This window comes from Podarcis muralis, chromosome 14 (assembly GCF_964188315.1).
Source record: "Podarcis muralis chromosome 14, rPodMur119.hap1.1, whole genome shotgun sequence".
Taxonomy (NCBI): domain Eukaryota; kingdom Metazoa; phylum Chordata; class Lepidosauria; order Squamata; family Lacertidae; genus Podarcis; species Podarcis muralis.
In genome coordinates this window covers 36,609,692-36,623,683 of record NC_135668.1, presented here as the reverse complement: position 1 = coordinate 36,623,683, position 13,992 = coordinate 36,609,692, and the positions used below count along the sequence as shown (strand labels likewise).

The following is a 13,992-nucleotide window of genomic DNA, read 5'->3' as shown; positions in this document are numbered from 1 at the left end:
GAGTAATGAATGGAGGAGGAAAACAAAAACAGAAAGTCAAAGTGGCCTAAAAAATAAAAGGTAAGCCTGTGGCATGCATACAGCAATTTACAATAAAACTTTTTTTTTTAAAAAAAGAGTATTGTAATCAAATGGACAATAACATTCCTGCATTTGATAATATTGACCAAAAAACCCAAAACAAAAACAGAAGCCAATTATCTGAGCCAGAGGCATTTGGATTCTGCAGGTGAGTTAATAGGCTTGCTGGCATTCCGAAGAGTTAGTGCAGGTATTTAGGGACAGACGCAGGATTGAAGGGATCTGTCTAGGAGCTTCCACAAGCTGAGGGTAAAATCCACCAGCCTGTCAAGAATATAAATCTGCGTATGAACACATGAGTCATGCTCCTTTCCATTATCATTCCCAGGAATTTGCTGAGGCATACTCATGGCCTCTTGTTCCCAGGAAAGATGATTCATATCTGTGTGAAATCCCACAGTCTGCATGCGGAACAAGTCTTGGTGCTGGGCATCATTTCCTGATTTATCAAGCACCTGTGACATTGCCTCCTCCCTTGCAGCAAAGGTGCTGATTTCAGCATCGAAGCTTTTGGTTCTTGCCAAACTGTGATTGACAGGAAGTATCACCTGCACCTGTCAAATCTGTAGGGCGGCAGAGTTTAACACACACAGGGATTCTCCCGCAACAGAGAAGGATGGTAGCTCAGTGATAAGAGCATCTGCTTTGCCTGCTCCCTTGGTACCCCTGAAAAAAATAAGAAGCATTCTGCAAACCTCACAATTGCCCCAAGCATAAAGACCCCTCCTCTTGTCCCTTGGTAACCCTGCTTTGGCTGCATTTCTGTTGGCACTCAACCACTTGAGTTCACTATTAGTGGGAGTGAGGTCAATGTCCTTTGGAGCTCTATGGGCTTTCCCCAACAATCAAGTATGCATTTTGGCCAAGATAACCTTCCCAGGAGGCCTGAGGTGCCTGGTCAATTATGAAACACCTGCTTGGCATGGATAATCCCGAGCAGTAATGTCCAGAGGTGCCCACTGGGACTGGTAGGGTGGCAGGCAGGGAGCCCAACAGTAGGTGGCGCCAGAGCCAGTGACAGGCGAAGCCAACTAATTCTAACTTTGCCCACACCTTCCTCCTCCCTGCAGAGTTCTACAAGGGGCAACATGGAGACTGAGGAGGAGGAGGATGGCAGGCAGTGCCACCATTTCCTGGACTGGATATTTGTAAGAAGGCAAGCAGGTGAGATCTGGCTGAGGGCAGACTGAGGTTGGTGGGGCAGCGCCCCATTCACCCTCACAGTCCAGCCCTCACCCTGCTTTGTAAAATTTAAAGTGGAATGGTGGCATATTTTAAACAAATATTTAGATGCTAGGCACTTGGCATTTCTTGGGTTGTGCTCAGCTCTAGGATAGCTCAGATGGAAGAGCATGAGACTATCCCAGGGCTGTGGGTTCAAGCCCCACATTGGGCAAAACCTTCTTGAATTGCAGAGGGTTGGACTAGAAGGCCCTTGTGGTCCTTTCAAACTCTACAATCCTCAGGGAAGATATCTGACTCCAAGCTTTAGTTAGACAAATGGTAGGAGGGGTGTGGTGGGGGAAACAGCAAACACAGGGCTGTGGTTCCACTCTTCTTCCGCCTGCCTGCCTGCCTGCTCCTGCGTGGAAAGGGAAGCCCAATCAAGAGGCGGGTTATTAAAAGCATAACCACAACGAAGCAGAAACAGCTGGGCCATGACAGTGTGCCCACATTAAAAGGCAACTTATTAAGAGAGGACGTCGCAGGTTAATGGTCCCCTGCAGACAGGGAGTAATTGGAGATGGTTTGTTTCCCAAGCAGCCAAGGAGTAATCCCAGGGCTGTGCTCAATTAACAAAGATTTAATCACTGATGCAGGCTTAATCAGAGCGCTCCCCACAGAAGGCCATAATAGGCTTATGGGGATGCTTTGCTGAGACATTCTTTCTCGCTGTCTGTCTCCCTCAGAGACACAAGGAAGCCGAGAGCTCCTTGCCTCACATTCCCTGGGATGTGTTTACGGGCTCCTGCTTTTCCTCCATATCCAAGGTTTAGTCCAGCGGTTGGGAAACCTGTGGCCCTCCACATGTTGGTGGACATCTCCTGCCATCCCTCACCATTGGCTGCAACTGCAAACTCTCTCTTAGTTCCTAACTTCTCCCATCTTAATTATGGCTCATTCTGTTTCAGTGCGAGGGACGCGGGTGGCGCTGTGGGTTAAACCACAGAGCCTAGGTCTTGCCGATCAGAAGGTCAGCGGTTCGAATCCCCGTGACGGGGTGAGCTCCTGTTGCTCAGTCCCTGCTCCTGCCAACCTAGCAGTTCGAAAGCACATCAAAGTGTAAGTAGATAAATAGGTACCGCTCCGGAGGGAAGGTAAACGGCGTTTCCGTGCGCTGCTCTGGTTTGCCAGAAGCGGCTTAGTCATGCTGGCCACATGACCCGGAAGCTGTACGCTGGCTCCCTCGGCCAATAAAGCGAGATGAGCGCCGCAACCCCAGAGTCAGCCACGACTGGACCTAATGGTCAGGGGTCCCTTTACCTTTACTGTTTCAGTGCGCATTTGCATTTTTTTTAAAGCCCGCACAAAAAATTGTATACGTTTCCATGCACACATCTCCTAAATATACCCATTTTTGTTTGCAGTTTTGCCTAGTTCATGCATTTTTATAAGCACACACCCCCTACTAGAATGCATGTTGCTGTTTTCCATAGGACACATTCTTTGGTTGGAGAACTGCATTCCAACACACAAAGTGTGAATTTCGAATGGATTGTATATCGGTAAGGAAGAGAGGATGTTGCCTTAAACTGAGGCAGGCCACAGGTACATTTAGCCTGGTACTGTCTACCCAGGCTGGCAGTGGCTTTCCAGGATTTTAGGCAGGGATCTGGCTCAGCTCTACCTGGAGATGCTGAGGACTGAACCTGGGACCTTTGCATGCAAAGCACGTGCTCTGCCACTGGGCATCGATATTAAAATTTGAACCCAATGAATTTCTCCCTGATCTGTAGTTGGGAGTCCAGCAAAATCTGGAAGACAGGTCCTCTATCCCTGATTTAATCAAATCTTGTTAATCCTTTCTTTTTCAGAGATCTCCAGCATCTCCAGGTAGGCCGCTGGCTGGGGCAGTTTAGAACTGGTGCCCAAAACCTCTGGAGAGCACCAGGTTGGCGAAGGCTGTTGCAGGACATAGACCAAGGGCCTCCACCGCATGTGTCTGCATGAAACTGCCCGCTCTCATTTAGAACAGGTGGGAAGGGCCTATAAATAGTGAGGAGATGTGGGTCTGCAAGGAAGGTAAAGGTAAAGGGAGCCCTAACCATTAGGTCCAGTCGCGGACGACTCTGGGGTTGCGGCGCTCATCTCGCTTTATTGGCCGAGGGAGCCGGTGTACAGCTTCCGGGTCATGTGGGCAGCATGACTAAGCCACTTCTGGCGAACCAGAGCAGCGCACGGAAACACCATTTACCTTCCCGCCAGAGTGGTACCTATTTATCTACTTGCACTTTGACGTGCTTTCGAACTGCTAGGTTGGCAGGAGCAGGGACCGAGCAACGGGATCTCACCCCATCGCGGGGATTCGAACCGCTGACCTTCTGATCGGCTCTGTTAATAGCAAGTTTTATTGTACGTGGGGTGTGTGGAAGGGGGTCCCTCCCCACATCTCCACACTGGGAACATGTCTGGAGGAGCCCATTGTCAACAAAGAATTTCCACCGACTCCCTGCCCAACTTCACCTTGAGTGAGTACACAGCTGTTCCCTTCTGTTGCTTAGGTAGGTGTTAAAACATCTTAAGAAATACTATTTGGACACCTGCCACCTCCTCTAGTTGCAGGGTGGAGTAAAAAAAGACTTCAGAACTTGTCCCCAAGCCAAGGAAACGAGGAGAATCAAGAAAAATGGTGTTTGTGTGTATTGGAGGGAGAGAGAGAGGGAACACACACAATCAGAGCTGGCATCGGTACAAAATCATTGTGTCCCAAACAACAGCCCAGCCTGAGGATCCGCAAAAGAAACAAGCGTTTTTTTTTTGTCCTAACCTGCCTCATCTGGGCAAACAAACACTTACGATAAAGAGCTCGTTTGAGGATGAAGACAGATGATAAGTTGCTGAAGGCGGGTTGAAGCAGAGAGCTCGGTGCTTGATCTGACTCATTCCACCATTACCCCTGATAAACTCTGGTTTTCCAGGTGTGTGTCTTTGTGTACTGTACTGTTTCCCACGGATCAGGCGTCGCCGCTTGTCACGCTTGGGCACTTGGAGGTCCAGCCAGTGGTGGTTGGGGGGCCAGTGGCAGACCTTGGCGTCTCAGATTTCAGCAATGCCTTGTGGGACGCCAAAATCCTGTGCCCCCTGCCTCTCGCCTTCCATTGGATGTCATAGCTGCGGTGTCCCTGGTGTGGCTGTGCTGGTCACACACTCCCTTAGATCCACCTTTTGGTGGGGCCTGCCAAGATCTTTCCACCCTGGACACCACCATAAGGTAAAGGGACCCCTGACCAGTAGGTCCAGTCGTGGCCGACTCTGGGGTTGCGGTGCTCATCTCGCTTTATTGGCCGAGGGAGCCAGTGTACAGCTTCCAGGTCATGTGGCCAGCATGACTAAGCCGCTTCTGGCAAACCAGAGCAACGCACGGAAACGCCGTTTACCTTCCCGCCGGAGTGGTACCTATTTATCTACTTGCCCTTGGACGTGCTTTCGAACTGCTAGGTTGGCAGGAGCAGGGACCGAGCAACGGGAGCTCACCCCATCACGGGGATTTGAACCACCGACCTTCTGATCAGCAAGTCCTAGGCTCTGTGGTTTAACCCACAGCGCCACCCGCGTCCCCTTAGACGCCATAGTTTTCCCAAAATGCAATGCTCTGGAACTTCTGCCACTGGAGTATTGTGGGTAAGAAATAAATAAACTGGGTGGCCAGAAGGGTTTAACCAACCTCTGTGGTGAAGGGGAAGCTCTAGGGGATAATGTGGGTGGGTGGGGGAGAGAAACAGAGCAAGCAGGGTGGCACAGACCTTGAGACAGACAAACACCTACCAGCCAGGTTGTGTGAATGGAGCAGTCCCATTTGGAACACTGTGGGTTGTATCCTAATTTAGTTCTACTCAGAGTAAACACATTTAAGGTACTTGACTTAAATGAGCTACAGCCATTCATTTCAATAGGGCTACTCTGAGTAGGACCAGCACTGGCCACAACCCTGTATGTACAGTTCAGGGTTGGCTCCATCTTCAAATAATATTGGGGAAGTGGAAAAGGGCAAGCAAAACGATCTAAGGTAAGGCATTTGAGCACCTGCCTTGTGGTAACAGGACAAAGTATTTGAGCCTTTTTTAAAAAAGTTTATAAAAATAAAGGTGTAAAAAGGCACATTACTGAAGTTGATCATGCAGGCATGGACGAAGTAGATAGAGCAAGCATAGGCAAACTCGGCCCTCCAGATGTTTTTGGCCTCCCATGATCCCTAGCTAACAGGACCAGTGGTCAGGGATGATGGGAACTGTAGTCCCAAAACATCTGGAGGGCCGAGTTTGCCTATGCCTGAGATAGAGTGACATTTCCCCTCCTCCCCTAACTAGATTTTAGGGCCATCATTTGCAGGAGACTCAGGGTGGGCAAAAGGAAGAACGTTTTCAGTAAATAACTTATGGAACTCTGGGCCACAAGATGTAGTGATGACCACTGGCACATCATGGCGGGCACATAGGAAACCTAAGGAGCTACCTTATACAGAGTCTGACCACTGGTCTTTCTAGCTCAGTATTGTCCACACTGACAGGCAGCTAATCTCTTTTGGTCTGAGGGCAGCATTCAGTCTTGGTCATCTGCCCATTGGCTGTTTGATAATGATAGGTGTGGCCAAAAGTGGGTGTGTCCATCCACACTCTCTCACATGATGGATGCACAAAGGAACCCCAACTATTGCCTCCTCTCTACTCATCAAACGATCATTCTGATGACTGATGAAGAGGCGCTTTGCATCCTCAGCAGAGTACTGAGTTCCACCCACCATGGCGCTGGGTCTGCTGCTAATTTGATTTATTTCCACTGCTGCCAAAAATCAGTGGAGGCTTGGAAATGTAAATGAAATTTTGCTTGGGGCTCTGGATCATGCCTAACAGTTAGAGGGAACCTCCAGCTGCAGGGACAGTATATCACTGACTATTGGGCTTCCCCAAGGCATTGTGCTGACCGCTGTGGGAAAACAGGATACCAGACTAGGCTGATTTTTTTGGGTCTGTTTCTATCTGAGCAGTCTGTGAGGGGAGAGACCCAGCACATTCCAAAACTCAAGAGACAAGAGGCTGTGCAGCCAACATGACACAGAAGAAACTGGAACAGAGAACCGCTTTGTCCTCCTAATGCCTCAAATATGAGGAAGCTCTGGAAAGTAAACTTCCTCCAGTTTCCATCCAGACACTGACCGAGATCTGCCTCATCGAAAAGCTATGAGCAGAAACTATGGCTGACCCCGAGGGAAGGGAGAACAGGCAGCAGACTTTAAAAGTGGCCCAAGGCCTGGCCTTCTCTCCAAGTGACCCAGTGTCCTCTCTAGTGATGGGGAGAAAGTCATTCACTCTGCATCTAAAGGCGAACCTCCCTAACCCACCCTTTCCAAAAACAATATGCAAAGCGAAACAAGGCTGTCTTCCAAAATTTGCACTTCTCCAAATCTTGCAATGCATTTCTGCGGCCTGCGGCCATGTAATGCATTGCCAAAATATCCATATATGTGGGTAAACTGTGCATAAAACACATACAGTGGTGCCTCGCAAGACGAAAAACTCGCTAGACGAAAGGGTTTTCCGTCGTTCCGCAAGATGAATTTCCCTATGGGCTTGCTTCGCAAGACGAAACGTCTTGCGAGTTCTTGCGAGTTTGTTTCCTTTTTCTTAAAGCCGCTAAGCCGTTAATAGCCGCTAAGCCGCTAATAGCCGTGCTTCGCAAGACGAAAAAACCGCAAGATAAAGAGACTCGCGGAACGGATTAATTTCGTCTTGCGAGGCACCACTGTATATATTGGTGGACATAACATACAAAGAAAAGCATTGCACAAGGGGAAACAGCTTGCAGAAATGTGCACATGAAGCAAAAATGCATATGTTGGGAGAAATTCACAGGAAGATGCTGGTGAATTTTCATGATGGGGTGTGTGGGTGTGGGTGATGTAGAAATGTGAAGAAGTGAAGATTAGAAACATGAGAAACTGAGTGAAGCTGAAATTGACAGATTCCCCCTACATGGTGTCCTCTGAAGAGAGAGGAAGCCTAGAGCGGCCCTGAGATGAATAATGGGTTTGGGGGAAAGTCTGACATTTTGGAGACGGAGGATCCTCAGTGACTTGCAAGCAACCTTCATAGTCCAGCTGCACACCTCATTCCTGCAGGGGAAACAGCTGGGTGGCTCGTCTTAAAAGCAGTGGCTTCCAAACTTCCTGCCCTTTGGGGGAACCCCTTTCATGTCTCTCTGCTGGAGAAACCCTGCCTCTGGCCACAGAGGCTGGCGTATCACAGGGGATCCGGACAGGGAATGCCTCAGCACTCAGCATCCTCGCAGGAACTTTGGAAGCTGGATACGACTTGGTGGAACGCTCTGTCACAAGAGACTAGGGCCCTGCAGGACTTGACATCTTTCTGCAGGGCCTGCAAGACAGAGCTGTTCTGCCTGGCCTTTGGTTTGGACTCAGTCCGATCCTTATGTTTCCCTCCCCTTGTGGTTTTGATCTATGGGCTACTATTAAAACGAGGCTGCATTTTAAATTGTATTTTTAACCTGTATTTTAAATTGTTTCCACCCCCATTATGTTTTTATTGTAATTTTACTGGTGTTAGCCGCCCTGAGCCCGACTCTGGCTGGGGAGGGCGGGGTATTAATAAATAATAATAATAATAATAATAATAATAATAATAATTCGTTATTTATACCCTGCCCATCTGGCTGGGTTTCCCCAGCCACTCTGGGCGGCTTCCAACAAAACACTAAAATACAATAACCTATTAAACATTAAAAGCTTTCCTAAACAGGGCTGCCTTCAGATGTCTTCTAAAAGTTTGGTAGTTATTTTTCTCTTTGACATCTGGTGGGAGGGCGTTCCACAGGGCGGGCGCCACTGCTGAGAAGGCCCTCTGCCTGGTTCCCTGTAACTTGGCTTCTCACAGCGAGGGAATCGCCAGAAGGCCCTCGGCGCTGGACCTCAGTGTCCGGGCAGACTAGGAAAGGCGTGCAACCCTCCGAAAGGTTCTTGAGTTGACACTCTGCACTCCAGTCACAGCTGCACTTAAACCTTGGATACCTGAACTGTTTTCTATGGAGCAGCATTCACTTCTCCACCAGGGAAGAAGGTGAAATCTGCATGTGTTGTTTTGTCCGCTTTTGTCTCTGGGCCCCTTAGCACTGGACCTCAGTGTCTGGGCAGAACGATGGGGATGGAGACGCTCCTTCAGGTATACTGGACCGAGGCCGTTCAGGGCTTTAAAGGTCAGCACCAACACTTTGAATTGTGCTTGGAAATGTACTAGGAGCAAGTGTAGGTCTTTCATATTATTATTATTATTATTATTATTATTATTATTATTAACCAAGTCATGCCATTGGTTCCTTTTAGTTCAGTAGTGCTGGCATTGCCTGGCAGTGGCTCTCCAGGCAGCAGCCTTTGTTCCCGTCACTATCTACATAGGCTGGTGATTTTCTGCAAGCAACACATGTGCTCCACCACAGGGTTGCAGCCCTCCCCCTAAAAAGAAACCATGTCTTCAGGGTTCTGAACAAAGGGCTGATTTAAATAGGAACATGATCAGCTGTCTTGTACTGAGTCAGGCCATTGGGCCCAGACTAGCTCACTATTGAGTCTTCTTTCCCATCCCTACCTGAAGATGCTGGGGATTGAACCTGGGTCCTTCGGCATGCAAAGGAGATGCTCTACCTCTGAGCTATTGGGGATTGGTGTGTATGGAGGTGGGCGGCGTGGGAACAGCCATGGGGCCAAGGGCTATGGAGGTTATGTCTCAACTGGAAGCGGAAGAGAAGGTGGCCTTCCATCAACACAAGAAAGATGGGAAGTTCTCTGATAGATAAATTCCTTTTTTGCTTGAATGTTCAAGCACTGGGTTGGTTTGTGCTACCAGACATTTCCCCCTTCCCCTTCTCCCCCTTTCCTGCACAGAACACGTTGCCTTGACTGATTATGACTTAGTTTGTATTGATCGATCGTATTTCTTGTTTTCTTTTTAGAAAACTCAATGGAAAAAATATTAACAATGGACAGGAGTGGGAAGCTCAAGGGTTTTACAAGTTGCACCGATGCAACAGGAACCAGCCACTCCTGAGTTCCAGCGGCAATTACTTCCAGGGAAATATACGTAAGGATTGCAGTCATGCTAGTCTTAATAAATTAGGTATTGTGCTACGTACTACTGTCTCTTTGTGTGTAATACTGAACCAACACACCTGCCTACACTGTCTGATTTCTTGTGAGACGCGTGGCTGTGAGCTGTCATGATGGACTCGTGTCCTGCAAAATCACACCACCAGGCCACTGGTCCTGGGTGAAGCAGCCCCTCTCTCCCCCACTCTCTCAAGTGGAAGTGAGACACTTTGCAGCCAGAGGGGTTGGGGCAAGGAGGTAAAGACTGAGAAGCGCTGCTGATGGTCTCTTTCCAGAAGCAATGGTTGCTTGAAATCAACTCCATATGCCACAGACAGAGCCGAGAACAGAGAGCGAGGAACGGACGCCCCTCAAAACGTGTGACTTTTTGTTCCCTTCCTTGGGTGGGGCTCATACCTCTTCTGCAGGTTTTGGAGAGAGAGAGACGTTAAATGCGATGTTGGGTTAAAAATTCATTGCCTGGGGCAAAGGAGGGTGTGAGAAGATGAAACTGCAAAGGAATCTCTCTGTGTGTACTATAAATGGCAGGTTCTGGAGTGAGGCTAAGCTACATAGCTCAGCTTTCTGAACTGGGGGAAACAGAAAAGGAAGTAAAGTGCCCCTGGGCACATACAGAGCACCTCCCCTTTGTCACAAACAACCAGCAGCCTTTCCCCACACAGCTGGACCTGGACAGCAGGTGTCAGCACTGAGATGCCAGCACCAGGCATCACTAGTCAGGGCCACCACCATCACTAATTTTTGCTTTGGTCCCTCATCTTCTCTCACTGCTGCACCATACATTTAAACCACTATGCTACCACTTTAAAGAGCCATGGCTTCCCCTAAAGCAGGCACGGCCAAACTTGGCCCTCCAGATGTTTTGGGACTACAACTCCCATCATCCCTAGCTAACAGGATCAGTGGTCAGGGATGATGGGAGTTGTAGTCCCCAAAACACATTGAGGACCAAGTTTGGCCATGCCTTCCCTAAAGTATCCCCAGAGCTGTAGTTTGTTAAGGGTGCTGATAGTCGCTAGGCCTCTATTTCCCTCATAGAGCTACAATTTTTAAAGTTTCCTGGGAAGAGGAATTGACTGTTAAGCCGCTCTGTGAATAGCAGCTCTGCGAGGGAAACTGCAGTCTCCTAAAAACCCTCAGCACCTTTTAACAAACTGCAGCTCTCAGAATTGTTTGGGGGAAGCCATGGCAGTTTAAAGTGGTATCACAGTGGTTTGAAAAGTATGGCGTGAGGGTGGCCTTTAATTCCACAGCGACCTCAACATACCACTGCAGAAATTAAAACCGCAACTGGGAGGCACCAAATAAGCTCTCCCGAAACTACTGAACCTCTTTTGGAGGCTCTCAAAATCCCTGAACAGTTTTTACCAGAGGAAGAGCATTAGGGATTTATTTATTTTTTTAATCCAGGCAAAACTTATGCAGTGACTCCACTTACCTTCCTTCAATATGTCTTGTAAATCCTTCTTCTCCAGGGACACCTCTAGAGGCCTGTTTGTTCCCACAAGGAGACCTTCCCTTGTGCAAGAAGACGACGGCAGAGTCTGAAGCTTGGAGGCCTCTTGGGAGAAAGCTGAGTCGATCCTCTCAGCCGGGGCACCGCTGCATTCTCTCAGGATGGGCACAGCTGGGATACCTTGCGGAGGCACCGTCGCTTGGTACCCGAGAGAGGAGGGCTGAGAAGTGACCTGTGCTATGCGAGGCTCTGACACCAGCCGGAAGGAAGCAGCCTGAGGCGCTACTGCCAAACCCTCACTGCCTCCTATCCCTGAAACTGTTCCAGAAGATGGCGGCAGGGAAACACTGTCCTTGACGACAGCTTTATCCTCCCCGGCTACTTCTTGGGGTTGGTGGGACAGTCCGGGGCTGGTGCCAAGACTCACCTGAAGCTGTGCCTTAGATAGCGGTCTGGGCCTAGAGTCAGTCACCACTGCTGGGACGATACTCTCCGGAGTCTTCCCAATCAATCCATCCAGGCTGATGGGAAATTTCTGCAACTTCGTCGTCTGCCTGGGGACCACACCAGGAGGGCTCCCAGTTGCCAACTGGCTTACCTCCAATGGAGGAACGGGGGACTCCTTTCTTATCAGAAGGCTGTTCTTCGGCAGTGGGGAGACGCAGTTGTGTTTGCCGGAGCTCCGAAGGATGGCAGGGTCCATGTTTGGCGTGGAGCAGAGCGTCGGGCTGGGTCCCTGGTCTTCAGCAATGTGCAGGTCAAGTGATGGCAATGAGCTGTGGTTGGCGGTGGCCTTGGAGACGTGCCGGATGGGTCGGCCCACCTCAGCATGGAAGACGTTGCCGTAAGAGGAGAACTTCTTGAGGATGGGACTAGGGAGGTGGGAGGCCCCGATTCCCAGAGATTCGGATTGCTGGGTGCTGCTCCGAGGGCCTTTAGAGGCCACAGGGCACTCTAAGCTGGAGGAAGAGCTGTGGAGGCTCTCATTGTCGCTTTCTGGCCCCAAGGATGAAGAGAGCCCGTTGGGGTTTAGCCGTGTTTGGAAGGACGAGACCCTGTTGAGGTTGGTGCCATTGGCCCGAGGCGGGTGGGTGGTGCCTCGGTTGAAAGACAGACTGCTCCCGATTCTTGACTTGAGAATGGGGCTGTGGGCTGGGCTGGGGCTGGAGCTCAGGCTGATGTGGGCTTGGTACATGGGCTGGATAGGGGGCCCCAACCTTTTCCCTTCTCCGTTGCCTGTGGAGTGGATGCCACCAGGTGGGCTTGGGCCGAGGGGCGACCTAGGTGGGGAGGAAGGTGGGAAAGCCTTCACCTCTTCAGCATCTTCCATATCAAAGGACCTCTTGAGGGCTGCAGAAGATAAGAGGAAGTTACCCGTTAGGCAGACAAGCACTCAGAATGCAAAGGACCATGTTCTTTTTCCAGCCCTAAGGGCCGCAAATCCTTCTGAGGGCCAAATGACAGTGGTGGTTGGTGCCCAGAGACAAAAGCGGACAGAACACATGCAGATTTCACCTTCTTCCCTGGTGGAGAAGTGATTGCTGCTCCATAGAAAACAGTTCAGGTATCCAAGGTTTCAGTGCAGCTGTCACTGGAGTGCAGAGTGTCAACTCAAGAACCTTTCGGAGGGTCGCACGCCTTTCCCAGTCTGCCCGGACATTGAGGTCCAGCGCCGAGGGCCTTCTGGCGGTTCCCTTGCTGCGAGAAGCCAAGTTACAGAGAACCAGGCAGAGGGCCTTCTTGGTAGTGGCGCCCGCCCCGTGGAACGCCCTCCCACCAGATGTCAAAGAGAAAAATAACTACCAAACTTTTAGACGACATCTAAAGGCAGCCCTGTTTAGGGAAGCTTTTAATGTTTAATAGGTTCTTGTATTTTAGTGTTTTGTTGGAAGCCGCCCAGAGTGGCTGGGGGGACCCAGCCAGATGGGCAGGGTATAAATAATAAAATTATTATTATTATTATTATTATTATTATTATTATTATTATTATTATTATTATTATTATGGTCTTGCAGGCTTTTGGACTCATGCAGAAACTTAAGAGGCCAGAAAGCATCCCACATTCACACCTGGAGCAGTAGATCCCTCTTCTAAAGAGCATTTGAGTCACTGGCAAGTAAAAGAAAAGCTGTCATATGACTGCAGCTCTTGAACAGCCATAGCTCCCCCAAAGAACCCTGTAAACTGAGGTTGTTAAGAGTTTATGAGAGTTGTTATGAGACCCCTCATGGCACTACAGTTCCCAGGACCCTTAGCAATATTCTTTTGGGGAAGTCATGACTATTCAAGGATTATAAGGGAGTTTTAAATGTGTGCTGTGGGTGTGACCTTAACTGGATATCCCCCATTTTTTATCTCTGTGTGTATGTAGAGGAGCAGCATTACACTGAATCAGGCCATTGGTCCATCAAGCTCAGTACTGTCTACACTGACTGGCAGCAGCTCTTCAGGGTTTCAAGGCTGGAAATCTCTCCCAGCTCTATCCAGAGTGGCTGGAGATTGAATCTGGGATCTTCTGCATGCAAAGCAAATACTCTAGCGCTTTGAGCCTTTGCTCAAAGTAAAGTGAGAATCTAGTCTTCATGGTTCTGAATCAAGGGCTATATTAATTCATAAGCTGCCTTATACTGAGACAGACCAGCAATCCATCTAGCTCATTATTTTCCACACTGACTGGCAGTGGCTCGCCGGGGTTTCGGAGAGGGAGGATTCCCAGCCCTACCTGGAGATGCTGAGAATTGATTCTGGGACCCTCTGCAAGCAGGTGCTCTCTCAGCAAACTAGAGGGAGGAGGGGAGAGCTGGCAAGAGGCAGGCAGGCTCCCCTATTGGCTGCCTCCTTCAAACAGACGGTTTTGTTAGCATCTCCCAAAGGGGAAACCAGAGTCGACTCTTGGATCTACTCCTGAGGCCTCTAATCTCCTGCATCTAATTGTTTGCTGTGTTTTATCTCCCCTGCGATACCGTATCTGTGTCATCTGCTTCAAAATGCCTCCCGGGGCAGGGGTAGCAACAACACAGTAACCGCTTTATTCACCTCCAGCCGCAGCATGTAAAGGATCCTGCCTGAGGCATCCCCGAGTAATCAGATCTGGCTCCCTGAACTGTTTCCCTCCTCGCTC

General features: G+C 49.5%; 1 protein-coding gene across 2 annotated transcripts in view; it reads right to left on the bottom strand.

Moving 5' to 3' along the window:
- Window positions 1-13,992, bottom strand: part of SEPTIN12 (septin 12) — a 72,512-nt gene that overhangs the window by 43,942 nt on the left and 14,578 nt on the right. For both annotated transcript variants that reach the window (XM_028705772.2, XM_028705773.2), the window contains one exon: window positions 10,854-12,221. In XM_028705772.2, the coding sequence (XP_028561605.2) occupies window positions 10,854-12,221 (1,368 nt within the window). The remainder of the gene's footprint in view (window positions 1-10,853; window positions 12,222-13,992) is intronic.